General features: G+C 42.2%; 1 protein-coding gene across 4 annotated transcripts in view; it reads left to right on the top strand.

Annotated features, from left to right (window-relative positions):
* Positions 1-27,767, top strand: part of LOC100077596 (cadherin-9) — a 79,016-nt gene that overhangs the window by 40,496 nt on the left and 10,753 nt on the right. For all 4 annotated transcript variants that reach the window (XM_029053913.2, XM_029053910.2, XM_001508745.5 and 1 more), the window contains exons 3-5: positions 5,351-5,645; positions 22,856-22,975; positions 23,596-23,763. In XM_029053913.2, coding sequence (XP_028909746.1) covers positions 5,351-5,645; positions 22,856-22,975; positions 23,596-23,763 — 583 coding nt within the window. The remainder of the gene's footprint in view (positions 1-5,350; positions 5,646-22,855; positions 22,976-23,595; positions 23,764-27,767) is intronic.

Here is a 27,767-nt window from a genome sequence, read left to right as displayed (position 1 = left end):
TACTGCGTGACCTGGGGCAAGTCACTTCACTTCTCTGGGCCTCAGTTACCTCATTTGTAAAATGGGGATAGAGACTGTGAGTCCCATGTGGGACAGGGACTGTGTCCAACCCAATTTGCTTGCATCCATCCCAGCGCTTAGCATAGTGCCTGGCACATAGTAAGCCTTTAATAAATACCACTGTTATAATTTTTATTATTATTATCTTCAACTCTAGACTGCAAGCTCATTATGGGCAGGGAATGTGTCTGGCTAATTTTGTTGTATTGCACTCTCCCAAGCACTTGGTACAGTGCTATGAACATATTAAGTGTTCAGCAAATATGATTGATTGATTGAATGGAGGTCCTCTGAATTGCATCCCCCTGCCAACTACTTCTTGGTCATTTTACTTTTAAACTCACAGCCATCCATAACGCTTGTGTTCAAATAAGCTTAAAGGCCACATTATTTAAGAACGTACTGTTTTAAACATGTATGTCTCCTTCGTCTTCCTTTCTGTAAACGATTTCGGTCTGAGAAGTAGTGTAGCACAGTGGAAGCTCACTGGGGCAGGGAATGTGACTACCAACTCTGATGTATTGTACTCTCCCAAGTGTTTAGCACAGTGGTCTGCACACAATAAGCGCACAATAAATATCGTTGCTTGACTGGAAGGCATTGGCTTGGGAAGCAGGGGACCTGGGTTCTGATCCTGGCTCCACCACTTGCCTTGCCCTTGAGCAAGTCACAACTTCTCTTTGCCTCGGTTCCCTCACCTGTAAAATGGGCATTAAAAAGCTAATCTACCTTTCCATTAGCCTGTGAGTTCCAGAAGGGACATGGACTGGATCTGACTGTGTCGTATATACCGCAGTAGATATGGTGTTTGGCACATAAATACTTGACAAATACCACTATTAGTTGTGTTGTGGTCTATTGTACTCTCCAAGAGTTCAGTACAGTGCTCTGCACACAGTAGAAGCTCAGGAAATGCTATTGGTTTCATGGCTCATTGACCATAATGAGGTTTTAGGCTACAACGTAACGTAATACAAAAACAATTTGCTGCCCTAAAGACACAGGAGAAGAACAGACTGCTGTTTTCTGACAAGACAAACCTTTACTAATGATAAGTCCCATGTGTGGAAGAGTGACATATTTGCCATTCAGTCACTGAGCTTCAAAATCCTGGGGAATGAAAATTCTTATGGGAGCTTCGTCATAAAAGCAAAGTTGACCAAAAAGAGTATGGCACTTCCCACAACATTATCAGCAAACAGGCCCAGCAATTCAAATTCTGGGTCCGGGGTCTGACAGCCGATGCTAGAAACATATGTTTGCTAGAAACATATTAAATTTGAGGCACATCAAATGTGCATATTTAATCTCAATCTTGAAAACTCAGCATCAGAATATGCAGATCAGAACAGAGTGTGTGCATGGTGAATGGTGAGAGATCATGGCTGAGCATCTACAGGTTGAGACCAACCCTTCACTGTCGCTTCCCTCCTGGGTTATCAATTTTTAATCCACATCCAGTGAAGAAAAGGAACCTACTATGTTTCCAAAAACGATTTCCTTAAACTACATGGACTGGGACCTGTTTCAAGGCAATCTATCACTTAATAATCAACTGATAACATCAATTATGCATTCCTAATGCGCAAAGATTCCCATTATATTGTAAACTCCTGGAGGGCAGGGAATGTGTCTACCAATTCTACCGCACTGTACTCTCTCAAAGAGCTTAAGACAGTGCCCTGCACAAAGTAGGCACTCAATAGATACCATTAACGGATTATATTTTTCTAAGGAATTGTTTCTAAGCTACAGAATCCAAAATGGTCCATTTGGATATTTCCAGATTGTCCTATCTACTCTTTTTTAGACCACTCTGATTTTGGGGTGAAATGCAGAAACATACTAGACCAATATGAATAGATATCAGTCTCCCTTTTTCAGGACATGGCAAGAGAAGTTATTTAAATGGCAGTTTAATATTTTGAAAATGTGGCTTTTGACAGAAGCTACTCTGTTAAGTATCGAAGCTTGAATCCACGTCAATGGGAAATATAGCCAAAAGTGCAGGCTGCACATACTAAAACTTGTAAGGGAAACGAAGGGTCAAATAACCACCTTGCTGCTTTGTGCTGAGCATAAAATGAAGAAGCCAACATATTGCTTGTAAGTCCATTGAAGACCCCTGTGAGCAATCTCTTCTGTTACGGAGTGAATCCAGTTCTGTCTTTCCTCTGCACCTGATAGAGATCTCCTGTGGCTCTAGTCGCTGCTATCACTGGCAAGGGACGGTCCCATTCGTATTCCAAGGGATTTTGTTTTCAGAATATCACTTTTGTTTGGGTAAGTGCAGAACATATAAATAATTAATCATGTTCTCTTTTTTGCACCACCTTGAGGACCTACTATATTTTGCAAAAGAAATCAGAATATTTACAAGAACAGCTCAAAACCCACAACTCTAAGGGAATCTAGGGCATGGTCCTCTTACAAGACAGTATCTTTCAACAGTCCTTTGTGTTGGTACAATTTTGGTTTTAGGACTAACCAACCCCAAAGTTAATTTTTATTTTAATGGTATATACTAAGCATTTGCTATTTGCCAGACACTGTACTAAGCGCTGGGGTAGATACAAGATAATCAGGTTGGAGCCAGTCCATGTCCCATGTGAGGCTCAAAGTCTTAATCCCCATTTTACAGATGAGGTAAATGAGGCACAGCTTAAGTGAAGTGACTTGCCCAAGGTCATACAGCAGACATGTGGCAGAGCAGGGATTAGAACCTAGGTCCTCTGACTCCCAGGTCTGTGCTCTTTCCACTAGGCCACGCGCCTTCTTAATTGAACTCCAAATGAACTCAAATTGAACTCAGTGTTTCACCTTACTCTTCATGATGCACGCTTATGTAAACAAGCAGGTGACCAGAGACACATATGCTTGTTTTTCTATTTAAAGTGGGCACTTTTTTACTTTTTTATTATTGCTACTGACACTTGCCACTGTTTAGAAAAAGACAGAAAAAAATTTAAACCTCACTAGTGGTGACATTATCAAATCAGATTGCAGTTGTGTCAGCTGCACAGTCTCCTTTTACAATTGGCGTGGGTTTTGGTTCTTCTTTCTTATTCATTTAAATAATCCCCGGGATTCCTTTCCATTTGGAATTGACTAAAGCAGCTGTTTATGGGTAGAACCTAAGACATGACAGGATGCTCTAGCAGAGCATGAAAAAGAATCCTTGCTATGAAGATTACACAACTCACCAACACATCACCAAGGCCTGCTCTCTCAATTCACAAACTTATTGATGACCGAATTGTTAAAGAGATGGAGAATTCCAGCTGCTAGCTTGTAAGCGGAATGTTCTTTAAGTTGAAATCCATCAACATTTGGGGAGAGGTGAGGTGTCCTGCATGGTGTAGGTCAGACTACATGTGCCCCCCCCCCCCCCCCGCCCAAGCTGAGTGGTTACTGGTGTCATTTCTAAGACGCTTCAAACAACAACAGGATCCTCGAGGAACACAAAGCGGTAAAACCTCCGGCTTCTCATTTCCACCTGACTGTTTCTTTGGTGGAAAGCCCAGAATGGTTGGAAGTGATCCCAGACTTAGCTGGAATCCTTCGTCTGGCTCATCCCACGCACCACCTCTCTGCCATTTATTCTTTCTCCAAGTAGGCGATCTTGGTTGCCTGCTGAAACTCAAGTCATGGTTCTGCCCCACCTCCCAAACTCTGGCCAAAAGTAAAACTTCATCTGGTCTGGCTAGCGGAAATCCAGCTTACGCTCATCCTGCTTCTTTTCTTTTCTGCTTTCAAACTGAAAATCCTCATCTCCTGCGATTCTTCCCTGTTCTCTCAGGTGCCATCCCCTAAACTCCTAAGCAAAATCAAGAGTAAGGAGGTTCATTACTATCATCATTATCACCACTAATCATTTACTTTTACCTTGGTTGGAAGGGGCAGGTATTATCATTCTCAATTGTGCAGAAGAGGAAACCAAAGCACAGAGAGGTTGAGTGACTTATACTAAGTCATCCGGCAGGGCGCTGCGCCTGTTTGAATTAGGACCTAAGTCTCCTGATGACCAACCCCGTGTGCTTTCCACCAGAGACTCTACCTTCCGCTTAGCTATGTGACCTCACGCGTCAACAGAGGCACCAAAAGGTTGCTTCTGAGCACGCTGAAGAATCGAGCCAAAGTTCCGCCTGTAGCTAATTTGAGAGGGCTGAGACGTGTTTCTCAGGCTCTGATTGTCAATTTTTAGAGGGGATCTGATTAGCTGGACCTTGTACAGGTCAATATGGCCCCCAAGACATGATGACAGAGTGAATGGGGAAAGTCTGCTTGCCACTTCTGCTCTATCAATAAAGCTGTATTTCAGGAAGAACGCAGTGTTTATAGCAACCACTGATTCAATGGAAACTATGAGGTTGGGGAGGTAGATAGTTCTAGGTTTGGCTCATGACTCACGTCTCAGGACATATTCTTAAAAAGAGTGTTATGTCCACCACTAGCAGAACGATTTACAACCCTACCACCGTTTGCTCTCTTACTTTATTAAATTCTATAAAGTCTCCAAAACCCAAAGAAACCCAGTGCGTCAACTTGTGGACCGTGCTATACCCAGACCAAGCTCGTGTTGTGGGATGAATGTTTTCTAACACTTCCACTGTGTTACAGCCAAGGTGTTCAGTGAAAACTCAGGTTATAGCAAGACTGTGTTTGAAATTTTACCTCACTGCCTCTTTCAATAATGTACGGAATACCCTAGGAGGAAAGAATCCAAATCCATTTCAAAGAGGGGAGGCATAATCAATAAAATATTAAGAGTGATTTCTCAGCCTGCCTTGAGATAGTTCAGAGCATTTCTGTTTAGGGCGGTGGAGAGGTAACCAACACTAACTTTCTGGCAAAGCCACCATTTATCAGGATGTCTGAAAAAGCTGTAATCTCTCTCACCTTTAATGAATACATTTCTTTGGGTTTCTACATAGACTAATAAAAGCACTGTCTTTGTTAGGTCGCTGAGACTCTTATCTCCAAGTGCTGTCAGAAATTTATTCCGAGGTTTCTAGGTAGGTGTGGGGGGCTCACACTTGCAGTTTTCCGGGAGGAATATAGAAGACGACCCATTATTGACCCCTCTTTCCAATCACATCTGTGCAGACCTTTCTATCGAGCTCTTAATGGGCAGGGAACATGTCCGCTAATTCTGTTGTATTGTACTCTACCGAGAGCTTTGAACAGTGCTCTGCACATATTAAGGACTCAATAAATGCCACTGATTGATCGATTGATTGATTTTGAATGCCATACATACAATTCATAGACTTCTTTTCTGCTCCCAAAGCTACACACCGACCAAGATAAAGGAGATGGAAACTTAAAATACATCCTCACGGGAGACGGGGCGGGCAGCCTGTTTGTCATAGATGAAAACACAGGTGATATTCACGCAGCCAAGAAGTTGGACCGGGAAGAGAAGGCCCTGTACGTGCTGCGGGCCAAGGCCATAGACAGAAAGACAGGAAGACAGGTGGAGCCGGAGTCGGAGTTTATCATCAAAATCCACGATATCAATGACAACGAACCCAAATTCGGCCAGGATGTTTACACAGCCAGCGTGCCTGAAATGTCAGCAGTTGGTATGTTCAGTTTGCTTGTGCATAAAATGTGATTTTCTCGGTGGAATTGGGTTTACACCGTTGTAATTTTTTTTCTTTTAATTATTCAAACACGGTTATGATTTAGGACAGGACCACCTAACTCTATCTACATGAGTCAGTCACGTATCTAGTCCACTGTTGCTTCCTTGTCTGTGACCTAAAATCCAAGTATTTTCAGATCAAATAAGGTCCTTATTTGCTTTAAATTCACCTCCAGGTTTCAGTTTCTTCATATCACTGAAAACCAGAAATAATCTATTTGCCAATATGAAGAAAACTGAGAACTTTTCATAATACTTATATTAAGATGGCTTTGTTTTCACTTTAATTAGCATCTGGATGATTGTAAAACGACATCTGCAGAGAGTAATGGCCCAAACACTCTGAAATACTTAGGGATGTGTGTACACACACACACACACACACACACACACACACACACACTATCTCTCTTTCTCTCTCTCTCTCTCTCTCTCCCCCTCTCCCTCTCTCTCTCCCTCTCTCTCTCTTTCTCCCTCTCATTGTTCCTCGCTGTGCTGTCATGTTTGATTGTAGCATCTGCTAAAATGTTCACCTTTGCTTCCTTTTCTCTTGATCTTTATAAACTTTCTGCTCAGAAAGGGCCACTCCTCTCTGGATTGCAATATATCATGTTGGTATATTAAGTCTCGGCAGGGATGCAACATTGCCGGAAGCTTTGTTTCACTGTATCTTTGAAATGGCCACTCATTATCCACCAAACTACTATTCGTATACAGATATATAATATATATATATATATATGTATATATATATATATATATATATTATATATCTGAGATGGGGCTCTTCTCTTAATGCTATATGTGGTAAATATACTGCAAATAATCAAGCTATCTTCAAACCCCCAAATTAAATCTTATTTATGTCACCATTTTCCAAATGCCGACTGAGGACTGTTTTGATGGCAGGATTGACAGTTCATACATAGATCATTTTTCTGGTTGCAGAAGCCAAAACAAAATGATCTCAGAAAACATTTCAAACCAAAATCTTTTCTTAGCTTCAAGCAACTTAAAATAGAGATACCCTCAAATATGCCCTGAAATTATGGAACTTAATGTCTCACTGAAGCATTGGTAACTGCATAGGCTTCTACATTCTTTCTGAACCTTGAATGGGTAGCAGAGAGGGCGGTTCATGCAGGTAAATTCTTCCATCTAGTTTTCTTTTTCTCAAAGAAAGCATGGTTCCCAGTGAAAAGAGTGGAAGCATGTTTGCACGTTGGCCTATCTGTGTTGTACTTTCCCCTGCCGAAGTAGAAGGCACTGCATTCAGTGGAGGCTCAATAAATATTACCACTCCCACTACTATTCGTCTTTAGAACTTACACACTTATTTATACCATCATTAGTGTGCATAGTTCTAAATCTTTATCAGTTTAATTCCCTGGTTAGAAGGTAAGCTCCTTTGTGGATAGGAATGTGTCACTTTGTTATTCTGCACTGTATCAAATAGATACTCAATAAATCTTCCTGTTATTGTTCTTAGTAAGGCTATTAATATTATAACTACTATTTAGAGTTTGTGGGTGCTATCAATTTTTAAATCCACCTCATTCAGTTGATGATTACACCATCCCTCCAATGGCACTTTTAGGTTTTAGGACTTACCTAAATATGTTAATGGGCAGTGTCCATTCATTAAACCTCTAAGTTCTTTAATTACAAAAGTAATAAGGAAGTAGAAAATTCGGAGCTATAAGTTGTATTTTAAGCTGAGCAGCAAAAATATTTGGTGATAATGAAATTGCTCTCTACAAAATCTGTTAGTCCTTGAGCCATCTAATAGCAAAATAAGAAATTATTATTTTATTTTACCATGTGTTCTCTCAATTGAGTAAAATCATCTCCACCAGAAGCAAAAGAGGCACAGTCAGGAAGCTGACTCTCCACTGAATGGCAGCAAACTGATGACAAGCACACTTTGGCAAGCTTTATTTCAAAACATTTCTACTTTGCTTGAGCTGAAAATGTTTAATTCATAATACGCCCTTATTTAGAGGCAGAATTGGGTGATCGGGTTTCAAGTCCCAGCTTCTCCCTTCCTGCTGTGTAACCTTGTCTCTCAGTTTTCTCATCTATAAAATGGTTATAAACTACCCGGTCTTCCTCCCTCTTGGACTGTGAGTCCCACGTGGGACAATAATGGGGTCTAATCTGGTTTTCTTGCATTTATCCCAGCTCTTAGCACATAGAAAAACACACTGTTGTGAAGCCCTTAATCAAATGACATCATTATTATTATGATTAGAATGAGGTGAAGTTTTTGGAAACATATCTTGTCTTTTCAGACCCCCCAAAATATTTCTTGTCACCAATCAAATTTTGAAAATATTATCTGGGAAGCAAATATTTGGGCTACTCAGAAACCGCATGAAGTCTTTTTGTTGTCAACAGGCTTGAAAAAAAAAAAAAAGCCTACATAGACATAGTCCCAATAAATGAAGAGATTCACAAAGGGACTCTTGAAATTGCAGTGCAATTGTCATTTTTTGCCCCTGGGGAAAAAAAAAATGTATTCAATTATAATAGCCACAGCATAGGAAACCTAGTAAGCAAGGTTGTTCTGGGCAACAGCTCTTGTAGAAATGCTGAGTTTGACCTCACAGATGGTGCCCTAAATCCATGACTTTGTGCAGCACTTCTCAAAAGTCTCACTGCCAGGAAGAATGATAAAGTGCTACTCATTCTTTTGATAAGAATGAAAATTCAGAATGAAATCAGAAACCTCTTATGAGAGGGTAAGCACAAGCACAAATAACAGATTTATCCCGAGGATGGTCGGAATTGCAATCTGTGAGGATAAAAGACATAATTCTAAGTGCATTCAAAATATATTGAGCAAATGGAGAAGCCATAGTTTTTATGTTGGTTTTAGCTATTAATTGGCTAATCTTCCTTCGGTTGGATAGGTGATGCTTTCATTTGGTTTATCCCCTACTATCCTTACCCATTGGTGTCTAGTATGTCTCAAATCAATCAGCCAATTAATGGTATCTATTGAGTGCTTACAATGTGGAGACCACTGTACTAAACACTTAGGAGAATGCAAAACACGTCAAAGATCCAGCCCCTGCCTTCAAGGAGTTTACATAATCCACACAGTGTATTTTAAAAGAGACTATCTTTTAGTTCTAAAATATCCACTAGGCAGCATGGTCTAGTGCATAAGCATGGGCCTGTGAGGCCGAGGACCTGATTTCTAATCCCTGCTCTGCCTCTGCCTGCTTTGTGACCTTGGGCAAGTCACTCAACCTTTCTGTGCCTCGGTTACCTCAGCTGCAAATTGGGGATTAAATAACTCTTCTCCATCCAATTACATAACGCTTCTCCATATTATTCAGACTATGAGTCCCATGTGGAATAGGGACTGTATCTGGTCTGATTAACTTTTAACTACCCAAGTGCTAAAAACAGTGCTTGACATATAGTAAGTGCTTAAATACCATTCAAAAATAACTTGGAATAATGGCTTCCGGGGACATTCAACATGATTACATCATCCATCAGAAGAGCAAGCTACTGGACTCATGATCACTGTCTTCAAAGATTAGGTCTGGCTCAAAAGCCCTTTTATAACCCAGGGCAATAGAAGTCTGAGAAGGGAATAACCCTTTAGGAAATCCCAATAATCTTCAAAATCGATAAAATAAATGCCAGGTTGATGTCATACATAAACCTGAATACGTATGTCACTTTTCCTATCCAGGGAGTAAAAAAGGCCCAGTTCCTTGCATACAGAGTCAACTTGAGATCATGTTTGGCTTGTAAAGCCACTAGGCATAAGGAGAGACAGTGTAGTGATTAGAGCAGGGAAATTAGAGAAGTACGAGGAGTATTTATTAAGCATCTACAGCCTGCAGAACACTGCACGGGTAAGAATTAGACATAGCAGCCGGCTCCCAGAGGATTCACGACCTAGAAATGAGGGTAGGGAGAGGGGCTGGTGACAGACATGCAAAGAATGAGCACTGAGCTCCAAATCAGGCAGCCGGGCACTGAGTCAGGACTATAATTGGGGAGGGGTGGCCCAGACCCCACACCTTAGGGGTCTCTGATTCTGCTACTGTCCTGCTTCCTCATTCGGAGCTTCCATGGCCCATTTTTCCTGCAGAGGGATATGGCAGTTGCCCGTGACTGACCTCTCTCCACCTGAAAGTGAACCATCCTTGCCCCTCTCTTTCCCCCAACCATCCTATTTTCCCTTCTCTGGTTTTCTCCTCATCACAGCATCTCCTGGATGCCGTCTCGGTCTTGCCTATCTTTTCCTCCTCCTTTATCAGTCAGTAGTTTTTACTAAACTCCTAGCGTACTCCCAAGAGCTGTACTGAGCACTTGGGAGAGTACAGCAAAGGTTAAAGATAGATAGCCCTTGTCTTCGAGGAGTTTTCAACCTAGAATTCGAGTACTGGAGGGACCCTACACTGGTCGATATGTCCGGGAGGCTGCGTTCTCGAAGGACCCAGCTTCATAAGAGTCCTGGCCCTGCCACCCCATTCTAAGGCTTTGGACTCACCCAACCGTGTGTTCCTCCCTTTTCCCCACTGTGTGAGAAGTGATTTAATGATAGTGGCATATGTTGAAGCTATGTGTCACACACAGTGCTGAACGTGGGGGAAGGTACAAGATAATCAAGTCTGACACACTGCTTCTCCCCGGTGGGACTCCCAGTCAGGGAAGGACTTCAGGTATCTTATTTCCAGTTTTACCGATGAGGAAACTGAGGCACAGATAAATTTAGTGACTTGCCCAAGGTCACACATCAGTTAAGTTGGAACTGGAATTAAAGTACGGATCTCCTGACTCCCAGGCCTGAGCTCTTTGCACTGGGCCACAGTGTTCCCTTGGATAGCAGGACATAATATGGGATGATAGGACTTTCCCACCTTAGTCTCAGCACTAGATCTGGGGACAATCAATCATCAATCAATAAATGGCATTTATTGAGTGCTTACTGTGGGGCGAGCACTGTGCTAAGCACTTGGGAGGGGACAGACTAGCAACCCTTCCTTGGGGGCAGATTTGTATTTCTGTGGAAACTAACCTAATCATTCAGCCTGAGAGTTCACTTGAGGGCATTAGGTTCACAACTTGGAGCAAATTTCCTCTCGTAATAAATAACGGCTCACTGCCCTTGGACCGTGAAGACCTATCTAAGTCTCCATACTCTTCTATGGATCACAAAATCAGAGCAATACCGTGCAAGGTATTTGACAAGTCCTACCAGCCCCATTTGCTTCCTGAGCACTTGGGAAGTAAAAGAATCTGTACGGAGGAGTCGAAACATGAACAGGTAATGACTTACTTCAGGGATTAGTGTTTAGAAATATTTACTAAAAAAAATAACAAAAGGTACAAATGAGCCTGCTTCTGCAACTGAGAAATCAAAGCAATAGGAAACTCTTTTATTAAGAATGATCCGATTCTAAACTCCTTGAGGACAGGGATTATGTCTTCCAGCTCTATTGCTTTATCCCTTAATATACTGCTCTGCACTCAGAGAAGCGAAGTGACTTGCCCAAGGGCACACAGCAGACAAGCGGCAGAGCCGGGATTAGAACCCACATCCTCTGACTCCCGAGCTCGGGCTCTTTCCACCAAAGTCACTGATGTCTTCTCCCCAGCGTGGCTTAGTGGAAAGAGCACGGGCTTGGGAGTCAGAGGACCCGGGTTCTAATCCCGGGTAAACCACAGGTCTGCTGTGTGACCTTGGGCAAGCCGCTTAACCTCGCTGTGCCTCAGTTACCTCATCTGTAAAATGGGGATTAAAACTGTTAGCCCCACGTGGGACAACCTAATTACCTTGTATCCACCTCAGCACTTAGAACGGTGCTCGGCACACAGTAAATTCTTAACAAATACCATAATTATTATCCCCCTTAGGCTGTAAGCTTAATGTGGGCAGGTAACGTGATTCAGTGGAAAGAACCTGGGTTCGGGAGTCGGAGGTCACGGGTTCGAATCCCGGCTCTGCCACTTGGCAGCTGTGTGACTGTGGGCAAGTCACTTCACTACTCTGTGCCTCAGTTCCCTCATCTGTAAAATGGGGATAAAGACTGTGAGCCTCACTTGGGGCCACCTCACTACCCTGTATCTACCCCAGCGCTTAGAACAGTGCTCTGCACATAGTAAGCGCTTAACAAATACCGACATTATTATTACCAACTCTGTTGTACTGTACCCTCCCAAGTGTTTAGTACAGTGCTCTGCACCTAGTAAATGATCAATAAATCCCATTGATTGACTGGCTTTAGAAGACTGTTTGTGCATCAGACTTAAATTCTTGTTAGAGAGAAATGACTGTTTGCTCATCCTATTAGCAAAGCACCAAATTCAGGATGATTCCAGGGCGAATTTATTCAGAACCCCAGAGGAAAGCAGACAGCTTGAGGTTCAAGAAACTGATATTACAGGGGAGAGGGAGATAGAGTTGTTTGCCAATTAGCAAAGAGTTTGTGCAAATATTCCAGTGGAGTTGCTTAACCACCCAGAGATAATTCAAACTGAAAACTCTTTCTCCACCAAAGATCAACTTGCCAACTTTGCTCCTGATTGAGACACATTCTAAGCACCAATTAGTAGAGGTTCCCACTTGGTACAGGGCCAAAAAACACAGCTTCTATTGAATAAAGAATTGATGTTGCTGCATTGTCTGACAAATCCTTCAAATTGGATCTGGACCATTTTTATGGCATTTTCAGATATGTACTTTGAATTGTCATTTAGAGGAGTTTCCACAGCGATATTTATTTTGTTAGAGCTATGAGAAATGTAATCTACATTTCCTCATAGGTCTAACCAGAATTGTCAAAAGAAGCATCAAACTTGGGTTTTTCGGTACCTAAAATTGGAGTATTATTAGAATTGACCCACCGATTGATTTAAGCAACAATCCCTTTGAAGAACTGACACAAGAATAACCCTGCCAGTAACTTCAAATCACTTTTCAAGGAGTAAGACAAAGGAAGAAATTGACTGACTACCCCAAATCCTTACAGTGGAAATTTCACCAATTCATGTATTTTTTTTATTCTTTAATCAGATTGACAAGTCCACCACGGCTTTCACCTCAACTACCCTTCAGTACTTTGAGAGGGATATTTTCTTTTGCTTTTTATATTCTGTTTGGGTTTTAATTTCACTTCTCAAAGTAGTTTTGTCCACCTGAATTTACCTGTTTACTTACCCATTTTTATTACCCCTGTTTGCACATTAAAGGCAACTAAAGAGCATTTTGTTCCATTTCTCCTTTTCCCATCTCAGACAACTACTTCAAGCAACTACTCCAACTAGCCTTTAGAGAATGCGATAAATTCAGGCAGCCTCATCGGCAAGGACATGACGCTTTGGGGTCCTGAATGATGAATTGATAGGTCCCTTTTAGAGTAGGGCAAGTAACAGTGACAGTATTTATTGAGTGCCTTCTGAATCAAAACGCTTGAGAGAAAATGCCTGTTCTCCCTCCTACTTAAAGACTGTGAACTCCGTGTGTGGGGAAAAAGACTGTGCTTGACCTGATTGCTTGGCCTGAATAACATTATTATTTATAGTAGTAGTAATAATAATAATGATAATGATAAATAGCAGGAGCACAAAGTCCCCAGTTCCTACCCACGAGAAGCTCGCAATCTGAATTTTTGAATGGGGAAGGCAGGTCTGAGAATTCTTTGAATGGTCAGTGCCTTCTCTTTGGGAAAACATGAGGTGCTGAGATGCCTTTCACTTTTCACCTCATAGAGCTGTCTTGATAGTAGGTTTTCCATATTAATGGTTGGCACATGCCATGCTCCCTTAACAGATACCATAATAATCATTAATTTCCTGCTGGCCATTACCAAAGTGCTGGAAAAAAAGGATTATTAGGACCATCTGCCCCTTGTGGGACAGGGGCAGTATACATTCAGGCAATATTATACCTTGTACCAATATTTAGCAGAGTGTTTGGCACATAGAGAACACTTGATAAATCCCATGATCATCCAATATTAGGACAAGGAAAGAGGGTAGACATGGGGCATGGAATAGCATCGCCACTATTATGACCATACAACTCTCTGCAGAGGCCTAGCAATAATTCTTATGTAAGTCTCCTCTTCAATATTAGACTTTGAAGAATGCCTGGACTAGTTTCTGCAGACCTTTCTGTTATCCTGCTCTTTGCATAAGTGTCCCCATATTTGCCAGGTGCCCATGGCTACCTTTCAATCAAGACCAGGTGACTGAGAGAGCTGTATTTCCCCTTCAGCTTTGGGTTACGGAGACAAATATAATGGTTCTAGATGCCTGGGTTAGATGTATTTTCCGTTCTGAAAAAGGCTTTTTTCCTTTCGGCTAAACTGTAAAACTTTCCAGTGTGTGAAGTACATCTCGCTGCCCAACACAAAAGGAACCAGAAAAACGTTTCACTGACTACACTGTAGGTGTGATTTCTTTTTCTTTCCTTTAACCACAGATGCTTAAACAAATGCTAAAAGAGTCCACAGTGGAAATTCTGGCAAAGCCATTTGTACCTGAATAATGGAAACGAAAATCTGCAGCACACTGGATTGTGTATAAATATATAAAGGATGCATTTATAAGCCTCCTATGGGTAGGGAATGTGTATATGAGATCCGACAATCATGCATCTACCCCATTACTTAATACAGTGTTCAGACCACGGTACTTAACAAGTGCCATTATCATTATTATTACCAATTCTATTGTGCTCTCCCAAGTACTTATTCAATAGTATTTCCATAGTATTTATTTAGTGCTTACTAAGCGCAGAGCACTGCACTAAGCGATTGGAATGTACAATTCGGCAACAGACAGAGACGATCCCTGCTCAATACTTAGCACAATGGCACACAAAAAAGCACTCAAAAAAATACCACTGATTGTTCAGTTGTGACCAAATCATATGGATCTACCTGCATGGTTCCTTCAATGGTCCCAGGGAAAATTACTCAGCTAAACCCAAGAGGCCAGGTTTGAAATCTTGTCCCTAATCATTCAAGATTCCACGCACCAAAAGCTGAAAAATATTCATAAGAGACTTGGGGGAGAACAAAACAAACAGAGGGAACAGTTCCCTTCTTATCTCCCTTCCTTCCTCTTAAATACAGCATTGGATGTATTTTCGCCATTATCTAGGAGGGAACCACCCCCTAGCGCCCGCCAATCATTGAAACGGCATTATGTATGTTTTCTCTCAATTATTTCAAGATAAAGAGCAGCTATTGTCCTCCCAGGTCAGGCTGATGCCCACCTTGAATCAACATCCAAACCCTTCTATTATGCTGGGGAAATCACTCAGCAGCAGATGTATTTGAATACCTCTTTTTATACTCCTAAAGGGAACTCAGAAACTCAAAATAACCATGGCAAACACTCCTGTGATGCCTTCACCACATTAAACATGCTTGGCTCCTGGCCAGCCCTGCAGTACAGTATTGTGGGAGATATTCGACACAGTGAGAGAGGGGCTGTCCTTCAGCTAAGATGATAAAAACCTAGCTCCTTCGTGATGGCTATTTCAGGTGATGGCTTCTCTGGGAGCTGACAATGACACTTTGCTAGACCCTATATAATGGATTTCCAATTCAACTCAATTCATAAGCAATCATACATTATCCACTTCACTTTATTCTTCAAAGTTTAGATCTGGTCTTTGAAAAATTCTCAGTAAAGCACTTTCAAATATTATCATCATCAGTGTCTACTATATGCCAAGTACTGAGTTAGGCTTGAAGGGACATATATGGATCAGGATAATGGATGATTCCCTTCGCTTGAGGAATTTACCATTTAATGGGAGACAATAGGACATTAGAAGATGAACATTCTATTAGTTAAGCGGGACAATGCATAGATAAAAATAGCTGATACATTAATCATGAGACTAAATTCCCTGAAGGCAAGGACCATGTCTATTTCCTCAATTTGCACTCTCCCGACCACTTAATACAGTACTTTGTGCACAGTTGATGCTCAGTAAATACTACTGATTGACTGATAGAGAGCACCCAAGTGAATCCATGCATATTTGGATACAGACATTCAAACCCATGAATATATGACAAAACCCAAGGAGGGGAAAATCTCGCGCGACAGTGCGTATATCGTGTACTTGGTATATCGCCATATCTTCTGCCACTGCAATCACATCCCAACCAGATAGATGGCCACTGGCGGAAGAACATTCTCTGAATCCCTGACAGTGTTCTATCCAAAATGGGTGGTAAACAAGAATGTGTTATGGAGGAACTGAATGTAACTTGATGCGTGAATGTTAGGCATAAGTTGTGCATAATTTTGGAATAATCAGGGAAGACTGCTTAGAGGAGGTAGCTTTTTAGAAGACCAGGAAGAAAAATATGCAGTTGGGAAGAGGGGAGGAAGAAGGCACTTCAGGTAGGGGGAATGACAGAAGCAATGGGTCATAGGTCCAGCAATGGCATTTAATAAGCACTTACAGCGCAAGGGAGGTGAGGAATGGTTGACTGTGAGGGACAATGAGGTGATTCACTTGGGATTCTATTTATCTGTCAGGAGAAGCAACGTGGCTCAGTGGAAAGAGCACGGGCTTTGGAGTCAGGGCTCATGAGTTCGAATCCCAGCTCTGCCACTTGTCGGCTGTGTGACTGTGGGCAAGTCACTTAACTTCTCTGTGCCTCAGTTCCCTCATCTGTAAAATGGGGATTAAGACTGTGAGCCCCACGTGGGACAACCTGATTCCCCTATGTCTACCCCAGCGCTTAGAACAGTGCTCGGCACATAGTAAGCGCTTAACAAATACCAACATTATTATTATTATTATTATGCTATTGATGCCCCTCTACTTGTTTTGCTTTCTGTCTCCCCCGCCTTCTAGATTGTGAGCCCGTTGTTGGGTAGGGATTGTCTCTATCTGTAGCCGAATTGTACTTTCCAAGCGCTTAGTACAGTGCTCTGCACACAATAAGCTCTCAATGAATATGATTGAATGAATGAATGAACTTCAGTGGAGCAGAAGAAAGCAGGTAGGAATAATATGTTTCCTAGTTGACTGAAAGCCTATGATGACAAGCTTGTGTTTTATGCAAGAGAGATAGGAAGTCACACGGCCAAGATCCGTTCCAAATTCTGCTTCAGAAAAAGGATTCATCATGCCACTGGTGCCAGAATCTGGAGGAAGACATTGGAGGGATCCCCTTGAATGGGATGGTAAAGGACTTGAATCCAAAAGAGAAGCATTAAGGACGGAAAATCCTGAGTGAAGTCAAGAATAACACTGAGGCATGTTATTCACTGAGCTCTCTGATCCTATTTCCACCCCAAAAGGGTTGTGATTACAAACTCTTTAATTGTATTAGAGATAGGGGAACCAGGGAAGAAGTATGGCCTAGTGTAAAGAGCACAGGCCTGGGAGTCAGAGGCCCTGGGTTCTAGTCCCACCCCTGCCACTGGTCTGCTGTGTGACTTTGGGCAAGTAATTTAACTTCTCTGTGCCTCAGTCACATCATCTGTACAGTGGGGATTAAGACTTTGAGCTCTATGTGGGACAGGGACAGTGCCCAACACGATTATCCTGTATCACCCCAGTGCTTACTACAATGCCTGAAACACAGTAAGCACTTCACAAATACTACCGAAAAAACACTTTACCGAGTCCTTTCCTCATGGGAGATATTTCCAAGGTAGGCCAAAATGGACCTGAAATATCCTTGTCATCACCACCCCTCTTCAAAATATTCAGCTACGATTTAGTATTAATTAAGCCCTTAATGTATTTCTGAAACATTAAACTGGATCCTTAGATAGATACACAGTGCTTTTGTTCCCAAGAATCTACATACATACATTCTTCACTGCTCTTAGAGGATGCAGTCAAGTTGAAATAATTGACACATTATCCTCATTCAAAAACGTGTCAAATCTAACCACAGTTTTCTAGCAATCAAAATATGGCCATTTTTTGCTTTTAAACCCCATCTCTTCCCCGCCACCCCCCGCCCCCCCGCAAATGTTCATCAGTGGCTCAAACTGTTGCAGGGTTCTGGAAACAAATAAGCTTGATTTGTTTTCATTCAATGTCAAATACATTTAGATTACTAAACACATTTCAACTGAGTAGGAAAATTAGTTAAGTGCTTTGGAAAATATTATGGAGAAGTGTACCATCAATCAAGACATTTTGAAATAACTACAGACAGTGGTCAACTTATTTAAGTATCTCATGCCGTCTAATAAACAGCTCATTTGTAACCGGAAAGACATCTTTCTATTAAGCAGGCAAGTAGAAGAGTCTACACACTCCTACCTTATTCTATTAAAAAACAACAATAATCTTCCATTTAATTGCATTTCTATTGCAGCAGGAAATCTGCATGTTTTATGTAATTATTGGCGTAGTAACAATTTTAGAGTTTAAAAGAATTAAAACAAAGTAAATAAAGTAGACTAACAAATCAAGCTTGGCAATGCAATAGTTTTGCAGAGTACTGAAATAAAATCTGTTGATTCCAGGTTACTAGGGGAAGTTCTGGGAAGAAAGTGCATCTGTATAAAGCCATGCACCAGGTCATTCTTAGTGATTTCATCTTCCCTCATCTCAAAGGGGAGAAATTTTATCTCATTTCGCTTCACTACTAGACGCTTTTGCCTAATGTATGCCTGCTTCCTTTTATTTCATCCTTAGGCTTCTGTGTTCTATTCCCTGGTTTTCTGAGACTATCAATTATTCATTCCTTTATTTTGCATTTACCTTCAGGGTTCAATTTCTTTATTCTGTGATCTTGTTTCCTCTGACCCCTTGGCCCTTAAAAACTACTTGAACAATCTTCTAAAACGCTTTCTAATCTGGAGTGAAATGTGTGGTTTGAGCATGTTTACAACTTGTCCAGTAACAGGTCCTATACACATACAAGTTGTACTGAAGGAGGTGCTGATGGTGTAGAGTCAGCTCACACTGAATGCAGCATACTGTACCAAGTGCTTGGGAAAGAACCACTAAAGCCCCGGGAAATTTCTCTGCCCACGGTAAGCTTATACTCTCCCAAGGCAGCACTTAACTTCCTTTATATCATAGGTGGCATATGTTGCCATTCATAACGTCATTCTTATTCCTCCTTATAGCTACAAATGGTATCACTGGTAAAAACAAACTGCAGATGTGTACAATGCACACAAAGACACACCTCATATGTGTTTTCTCTGATAAACCACCTCAGAAGAATATGCTCCCGAAATTACCATCCCTATCACCTTGAGGAAAACTCACGTTAACTCACTTTGGCAAGTGCACTGTAAAGATGATACCAGCCCAAACCACTGACCCAAGCAATCATTAAAGAATTCATTCATTCACTAGTAGATCTGTCATCACAGCAAACCAGTGGTGAAACAACACTTTTGAAATTTTAGGATTCTCCCAAATATAGAATAACTCTCCAATGGTTTCCCAAAGGAACCAAAGGAAAGTATGTGATCACGAAGAGTGAACTGGAAGAGTAGTCAGAAAGAAAGACTTGTGCTATTCAGCATCGTCTGGGAGCCAGGGCACTGGATCGGGTGCTTGGGAGAAAATCTGCAAAGGCAAAAAGCAAGCTCCCTGCCCTCGGGGGGCTTATAATCACTCCCATCACCAGCTGGTCCCGTGACTCTGGTCAAGTGATCCAATTCCTGTGCTTCAATCTTCCGTTACAAAAGAAAAAAATGGAACCGATAGTTTCTACTTCTACTATATTCCCCAGGGAGTTTATGCACATCACTGTAATCTGGTCTTCTCAAAAGGCTGTTACCCTGTATCTCTAAAAAGACTTTAGCTACTGTAAATTACCCATGGTTTTGGACCATCATCCTCATTTACAAATTTGTTAAGAAAGGCCACTCTTTTTATTCAAGCACAAATAATGACCCACGAATGCCTGGAGGATTTTTACATGTAAAATGTTAAATCTGCACGGTGGCCAACCACAGTATACTATGGCCTAATACTGTAGAGGATAATTGCGGTTAGAGTGAAAGAAACATATCCTGCTTCTCACACGTGTATTAGCACAAAGACAAAATAGAAATAGCAATGGTATTTACTGAGCAGCTCCTGAATGTAATGCACAGCACTGAGCACTTGGAAAGTGTGACAGAGACACAAACTAAAATCAGGTAGCTAAATAACTTTGATTTCAATGAAACTCAATCATAGAGAGTTTAATTTAGGAAAACGGAGTACAAGAGTAATGATGAAATCAACTATATGGATTCATTTTACCCACCGATTTACTTGTCAAAGGACGCACTGGCTTCTCAGTAGATAGATTTATTTTATGTGCACCCTGGTGTGCATTCATAAATAGCAGCGTATCTATGTAGAGGCTTAAGGCTAAGATGCCCACGCTGGCTCCATCTGCCATTTTGCAGGATGAGGCCATGTAATGGCTCATTAAGGGAGGACAGAATGGCATTTTGGAAAACTGTGGCCCTCCAGTAGAGATAGTGAATTGAAACATCAGGAAAACATTCAGGTTGCAAAGTGTAGTGGAAGGAGAACGAGTATGGCGATTGGAGGATCAACATCCTAATGCCAGTTCTGCTGCTTGCTGGCTGTGTGACTTCGGACAAATCACTTCATATCTGCAGGCCTCAGATTCCCCACATGCAAAATGGGGATAATAATTACCGTCCTTTCCCTACTTTACAAGGATGCTTTGAGGACAAATAGAGTACAAGTGATGTGAAAGAGTTATGGAACTGAAGGCACTGAGTAAAATCAAAGCAATAGTATTATTATCTACCAACTATGACAGAAGAGGTTTTGTCTTTTTGGAAAGAAGGTTGAATTTTTGAGGGGAAAAACCTGGGGAAAACACTTTTTTATGATATCTACAAAAGCACAGAAATTTTGAGGATAAAACATGATATAGAGTACAACTGTTGAGATTCTTGTTCATAACTAATTAATGGGGAGGATGTTTACCCAACACCTCTAGGGCTGGGCAAAAGAAGGGAGAAAGAAAACAAAAATAAGCCAAGACCTGGATAATCTATAGCTAGATCATCTGAATAATGGAGGGGTGGATGAAGAGGCATTTTGGAAATTCATGAACTGGAAATTATTGTTATTGGTTAGAGCAATTAAAAAAACCCCTTCATTCTGGACTTTGTTAAGTTAATTAAATTATCAATCATAATAATTGTCAGCCAGTGAAAATTGTTTAAGGAGCCCAGAGAGTCTGATTTTTGTGATTTCATAAAAATAGGTACAATTTTCAGGGAGGAGGACACCTAGTTTTAATAGTTTGGGCCTCAGGATAAATATTGATGTTCATAGCTTTCTAAAAGAGCACATGGAACTTAAAACTCTGTTCACTACCTTCATCTAGGTTAACTCTGTAGACTCTAAACCTTGATACATTAAAGACTAATAGACTTTAATGGACTTTGAATGCAAGAGAGAAATATTTAACAGATTACGGATTAAGCTGAACCCACCGACACTTGCCTGTCCTTCGCCCTATACCTTAACTTACTATTTCAGCACTAACTCATTTACATTTCCACATCTACTTTCACCTCCAACATGCAGCTCATTTCAATGCTTGTCTTCCCCTTTGGGTCATAAACTCAGTGACAGCAGGGATCATGTCTACGGACTCTGATACTCTGCCAAGTGCTCAGTACAGGGTTCTGCACACAGTCCGATCCTCCGTAAATGCTGTTGATTGACCACCATAATATCAGTCGCTAAGAGTTCTGATAATGTTAAAACAGTGTAATGATGATGCTCAAGATGATGAGATCGCTGACCTCCAATCCTGCCCACCTTAGAGTCATTTTGGTGGTTGGTTAACTTGCGCAAGGCGCTTTGCTAAAGTTTGCGTGAAAAGGGGGCCCAGCCAACTCTTTTCTGGATCTCTAAGCATAACAATAATAATAATAACCATGTTGGTATTTAAGCGCTTACTATGTGCAGAGCACTGTTCTAAGCGCTGGGGTAGACACCGGGGATCATTCCCACCCTTGGCCACCTCCTCTGATTTGACAAGGTATCTGTGGCGGGAGATGGGACCAAGCAGGGCTTGCTTTCAGGCATTCAGTCTTCCTGAGGCAGGAGAAAAATCTGCCACTCCTCCTCATCCCATGCGGGGGGTCAATGTTTCAGTTTTTGTAATTTTAATTACAAGAAGCTTCTTCATATATGTAACTTCGTGTGAGGTACGACCACCACTCTTTCTCCGGCTCCCACTATAATCGGCACTGCTTATCACTCAATCATATTTAATCAATCATGTTTATTGAGCTCTGTGTGCAGAGCACTGTACTATGCACTTAGGAGCGTACAATATAACAATGTAACAGAGTTGGAAGGCACGCTCCCTGCTCACAGTGAGTTTACAGTCTTGAGGAACTGTTTAGATTGCCAACTTCTTGAGGGTCGGGATAACTACTACTGACTCTACTGTATTCTCCCAAGAATTTGGTACACTGCTTTGCACACAGTAGAAGTTCAGTCCGTACTATTCACTGATGACGCAGATGGGTATAAACCCTAAAGATCACATTTAAATGTGCTCCCAAAGACACATCTGCACAACAGTACATGAGAAGTCACACAAATCTCTGACACTTATTTTCCAAAATGTAGTCTGATTCCCAGGAAGCCTGCTCAGTGTGTATCCGGGACGGAACCCCTCAGTTCTTTTCACAGTAGATAATTCATTTTTCCAATGCAAGCAACAGTAGAGGGGCTGGGAGTGTAATATTTCATCTCTGACTCTCTGCTTCCAGTTAGTAATCAAAGCATTATTTAAAAATTGCATCTGCACTATATTCTGTGGCAAAATAATCTTTCCCCCTCACAGAATTTCAAATGGATAAAAATACATCGCATTAGTCACATTACATCTGCCCGTGCCGTTAGCGCTTCTGATTGCTGAACAAAAGCCTGCGCAAATTACCGGAATAAAATAAAATTTAAAAAAAAAAACCCCTTCAAATAAAACTCATTCAACGAGGAGAAAATAACAGAGAGAGAATGAAGAGAATGTTTTCTCCATCAGTTTGCAAAACACCAGGTTTCTCCAATTTGCGGGGATTCCTGGAACACAGCCTGCCACAGTATGAGATGTGCAGGCCCTTCCCTATGACATACATATAATATGTGTATGTCTGTTCCTCTTGACTTAGGCACCTCGGTAATTCAAGTGCTGGCCACTGATGCTGATGATGCCAACTATGGAAACAGCGCCAAAATAGTGTACAGCATACTACAAGGACAGCCGTACTTTTCAGTGGACCCCGATTCAGGTCAGCAAACATTCCTTTTTGTGATTGTACTATGCCTGCCAAAATCCAGCTGGCATGAAAAGAGGATCTCTAAAATGTTGAGCGTTTTCATCTAATGTCTATCAACATCCCTTTACACTGTCCAAGGTGTGATCAGCATGGGAATATGATCCGGAAAGAACATCTTATAAATGAGTGAAGTCACTGTCAATGTGAGCCTCTTTTATGGCATCTTTTTAACAGTAATTTGAAATATCTTGACCCCATATTTACAGGAGCCTTCACCAAATACTCAAAAATGATGTCAGGTAAAATACATAGAAAGCATGAAATGTGTGCCATCTCCAGAAACATTTCACCAGATGAAAATCTAATGTTTAGCTTGATCAAAAGCCTAATTTGATTAATTTGGCAAACCATACAGGCCGACAATGGCAGGCAGAATTCGCTGAGCTCTGGCAATTTCGTTATATCAGTCACGGGGTTGATGGGCTTAAATCTGTGCCCCTACAATTGTGTCTATTTGCTGCGATTAAACATCCGCCCAGCGTATCGCAATTTAAGTTATACTGAAGCCACAGGATGAAGAAAAAAAAAAAAAATGTGTGCTTTCTGCTTCACCGCCTCCATGTTTCTCGAAGGCATCATCAAAACGGCGCTGCCAGACATGAGCAGAGAAAACAGAGAACAGTACCAAGTGGTCATCCAGGCCAAGGACATGGGCGGCCAGATGGGGGGACTGTCGGGGACCACCACCGTGAACATCACTCTGACCGATGTCAACGACAACCCTCCACGTTTCCCCCAAAGTAAGAAACATAGTAAGAATTGTCGGGCCCCAGTTTTGGGAAGACGATTAACAAGAGACCATTGACGGCATAGGTTAAAATATTATAGCTTCTAGGCAATGTCCGTGGAAAGGTTCTGTGACATGCAACTGTTTATCAATCGATTTCTGGTATTTACTGATGTCCAACTGTGCGCAAAACCCGGTTGTAAATCCTCGGCAGAGTGCACTAGAAGCAAAAACCACATTCCCTGTCCTCAAGGAGTCTGCACTCCAATGGGGATGTCAGGCCTAATAATTATTTATAAATGGTGGGAGCCAGAGTTAAAGGGACACAACTGGTGACCTCTGAGTATGAGAGGATGAAACAGGTAAATGGGGTGATGAATATTATGCAGCAGAAGAGATAAATATATAGCACAGATCCATGTATTGAGGCACCTGTACTTGCTGAGGATGAGTGATAATTCCTACGTGCTATGGGGACTGTTGTGTTGCTGCGATTTGGAATAAAAGAAATGAGCTGGGGAACGGCTTTTAGGGAAAGGAAGGTTCCCAGAGGGCTTTGGGGATGGAGACCATCGTGGCCTAGGGCACTGGAATGGGGAGGGAATGCCAGGCAGGGGAAAGGGCGTGACAAAAGGCCTGAGGTGGGAGAGTCCAGAGTGACATGCAATTACGAGGCTGAGCTTGAGAGGAGAGAATAGTTGAGAGTAGGGGCGAGCCAGTGAAGGGAGCCAATGTGAAAGATGGAGAAAGATGATGGAATCCCTTTTTGTAAGGAATTTATTAAGTGCTTACTATATGCCAGGCACTGTGCTAAGCCCTTGGGTTGATGCAAGCTACCCTGATTGGAAGCAGTCCATATCCCACATGGGGTTCACGGTCTTAATCCCCGTTTTAAAGATGGGGCAACTGAGGCAGAGAAAAATTATGTAACTTGCCAAAGGTCACATAACAGACAAGAGACAGAGCCGACATTAGAACCCAAGACCTTATGACTCCCAGGCCTATGTTCTTTCCACTACATAATGCTGCTTCTCACTAGACCACGCAGCTTCTCTAAAGAAAACGGTTAGGAATCTCAATGCCTTGATGCAGAGGGAAATGGTAGCTATTGGAGGACTTTTGAAGAGCAGACGCAGGTTTGTAGGAAGAGGTACCTCCCTCAACTGTGAGGAAAAAGGAAGCGGGAGGAAGACTAGGTTTAGGAAAGAAGATGAGGATTCAGCGTTAGCCATGTTAAAGTCGGGGTCCTGGCAGGACACACATGTAAAGGAATTAATCCTAAATCACCATCCAGCTCAAACTGATAGGAAAAAATATTGAAATATTATTGAAAAGGGTGGATTGCACATATCTGGTGTCTTAACCCTGTTAAATTAGTACAAATTGTCTTTACTAACAACTTCATCGTTCACCGATCTATTCGAATTTGACTCGGTTGAGAGTTTCTGGAAAATATGGGTGAAATTGAATGAAGGATGAGTGTGTTCTACACTGTATCTCTCTAGAAGACCAATTCGTAACTTTTCCTGAGATAACGACAGTCCAAAGAGTTGTTTCTGCTTACAAATTTATAGTAGCGGTACGAATGCCCAGAGTTTAGTACAGTGCTTTGAATACTTTAAGTACTCAAGAAAAATGATCATTACTGTAAATGTCCCAACACCACCGAACGTACTGGTTATTATATGGCTATGGATGGTTTCTTTTTGGTATGATTTATCCTGTTAGTCTTTACAAACTGCAAATACACCTGATAATTATTAAGTCTCTCCTTCATTTTGACCTTGTTGAATTGGTAACTCACTTCCTTAGTTTATATTAGTTCTTTTTCCTACATTTACCACTGGATCCCCCAGTTGATTTTCAAATTATGGGGTACAGGAAATTTTATTTTTTATAAATAACTTCCGGCATACTTTGTTGGTCATTTTTCAGAAAAAAAAAAAAAGTAGTTGAGCATCTTACGAATTGGTTTAGAAAATACGAGCGTTCAGTTTCCTGGAAAAGTAATTAAAGTTTTTTTCATTCTCGCCGATTCCTATGTTTGTTCTATTTTTAACCTTCTGGTAAGTCTCAGGACAAGAAGTAATAATGAGATTATGGGCAGCATTTACCTCAAGTAGCATAATGGATCAGCCACTAATCAAAACCACAGGATTCACTGTATTCAAGGCTGTTTCAGACTTATTTTTCAAGTTATTTATTAAGTTCTTGCTATGCGTCAAACACTGCGCTAAGCACTGGGGTAGGTACAAATTAATCAGGTTGGACAGAGTTCCTGTCTCATATGGGGCTCACTGTCTAAGTAGGAGGGAGAACAATATCTAATCACCATTTTACGGCTGATGAACCCGAAGCACAGAGAAGTGATGCGACTCATCCGAGGTCACACAGCAGACAAGCGGCAGAGTCGGAATTAGAACCCAGGTCCCCTGACCCCCAGGCTCCCCCTCTTTCCACTGGGCCTCGCTGTTTGTCTGCTTCTTACTATAAGGAGATTCACTCCGTAGCCAATGCTACGTCAGCACAACACAAAATGCAAGGGCAATAGTACTGATTAAGCACTTACAATGTGCTAAGCTCTGAAAAAGCTCTAGAAAGAAATACGGATGCTGATTCAGACACCGTCCCTGACCCACAAGGATCCCAACAACCAACGGGGAGAAGAAGCAGGACAGACAACGGGGAAAAGTCAATTACGTGGGTTCAGAGAGGGTAAACGTATGACATTTATCAAACCACAAAACGGGTGATAACCCCGCAGAGTTCTCGGCACCGCCCAACTCCAAGAAAATCCCCATGGTCTGTCAGAATCCCCCGTTATCCTAACGGTTGGGAGGGAAAAATCCAACCCACCTTCCGCTCCCTGGAGCAGACGGGGACTGGAATTTCTGGCCAACTCCCGGAGCCTTGACGTTGGGAGAGTTGGGGGCTGTGTAGTGGACTGTAGACCCCCCCGCCCCCCCCCCCCCCGAACTGAAACCTCTCTCTAGACAGGAAGCTCGTGATGGGCAGGGCAAGTGTCAGCTAATTCTGTTGGACTGTACTCTCCCAAGTGCTTAGCACAGTGCTCTGCACAGAGTGGGCGCCCAATAAATATCAACGATGGATGGATCGATTGATTGAGGCTCCGGCCTGCCACTAGTGCTGCGGTGGAACATATCACATGAATATCAGATCAACTAGGCTCCCAAAGTAGGGCACGGTGATGAGAGGCAGCAGGGAGAACCTCGGCTTCACATTCACAGAGGTACGTCATACTAGGAATAATAATAATTGCAGCATCTGTAGAGTGTCTACTACGTGACACGCACCGTACTAAGCACTGGGATAGATGCAGGATAATCGGGTCGGACCTTAGTCCCTCTTCTCCCCCACTACACCGCAAGCTCGCCGTGGGCAGGGTCTGCAGCTGTTATATTGTTGAGAAGCAGCGTGGCTCAGTGGAAAGAGCCCGGGCTTGGGAGTCAGAGATTGTGGGTTCTAATTCTGGCTCTGCCACTTGTCAGCCGTGTGACTCTGGGCAAGTCACTTCACTTCTCTGGGCCTCAGTTACCTCATCTGTAAAATGGGGATGCTACGACTGTGAGCCCCACGTGGGACAACCTGATTACCTTGTATCCCTCTCAGCGCTCAGAACAGAGCTTGGCACGTAGGAAGTGCTTAACGAATGCCATCATCATCATTATATTGTTGTGTTGTACTCTCCCAAGCATTTACTACAGTGCCCTGCACGCAGCAAGTGCTCAATAAATGGGACTGATTGATTCCACATGGAGCTCACGGTCTAGGGAGAACTGGTACCGGATACCCGTTTTACAGATGAGGAAATGGAGGAACAGAGAAGTTAGGTGATTTACCCAAGGTCCTCCAGGATGTCAGTGGTGGAGCTGGGATTAGAACCCACCTCCTCCGCCTGCCAGGCCTGCGCTCTTACCACGAGACCGTGCTTGGTTTCCCGGTGAAGCCCCCAGCGACGGGTCCTGCGGATGCGAGGGTCCGGACAGGGGTGGGACC

The sequence above is a fragment of the Ornithorhynchus anatinus genome, chromosome X3 (assembly GCF_004115215.2).
Source record: "Ornithorhynchus anatinus isolate Pmale09 chromosome X3, mOrnAna1.pri.v4, whole genome shotgun sequence".
Lineage (NCBI taxonomy): Eukaryota > Metazoa > Chordata > Mammalia > Monotremata > Ornithorhynchidae > Ornithorhynchus > Ornithorhynchus anatinus.
Note: the sequence above shows the minus strand (reverse complement) of the source record. Positions and strands in the feature narration are given on the sequence as shown.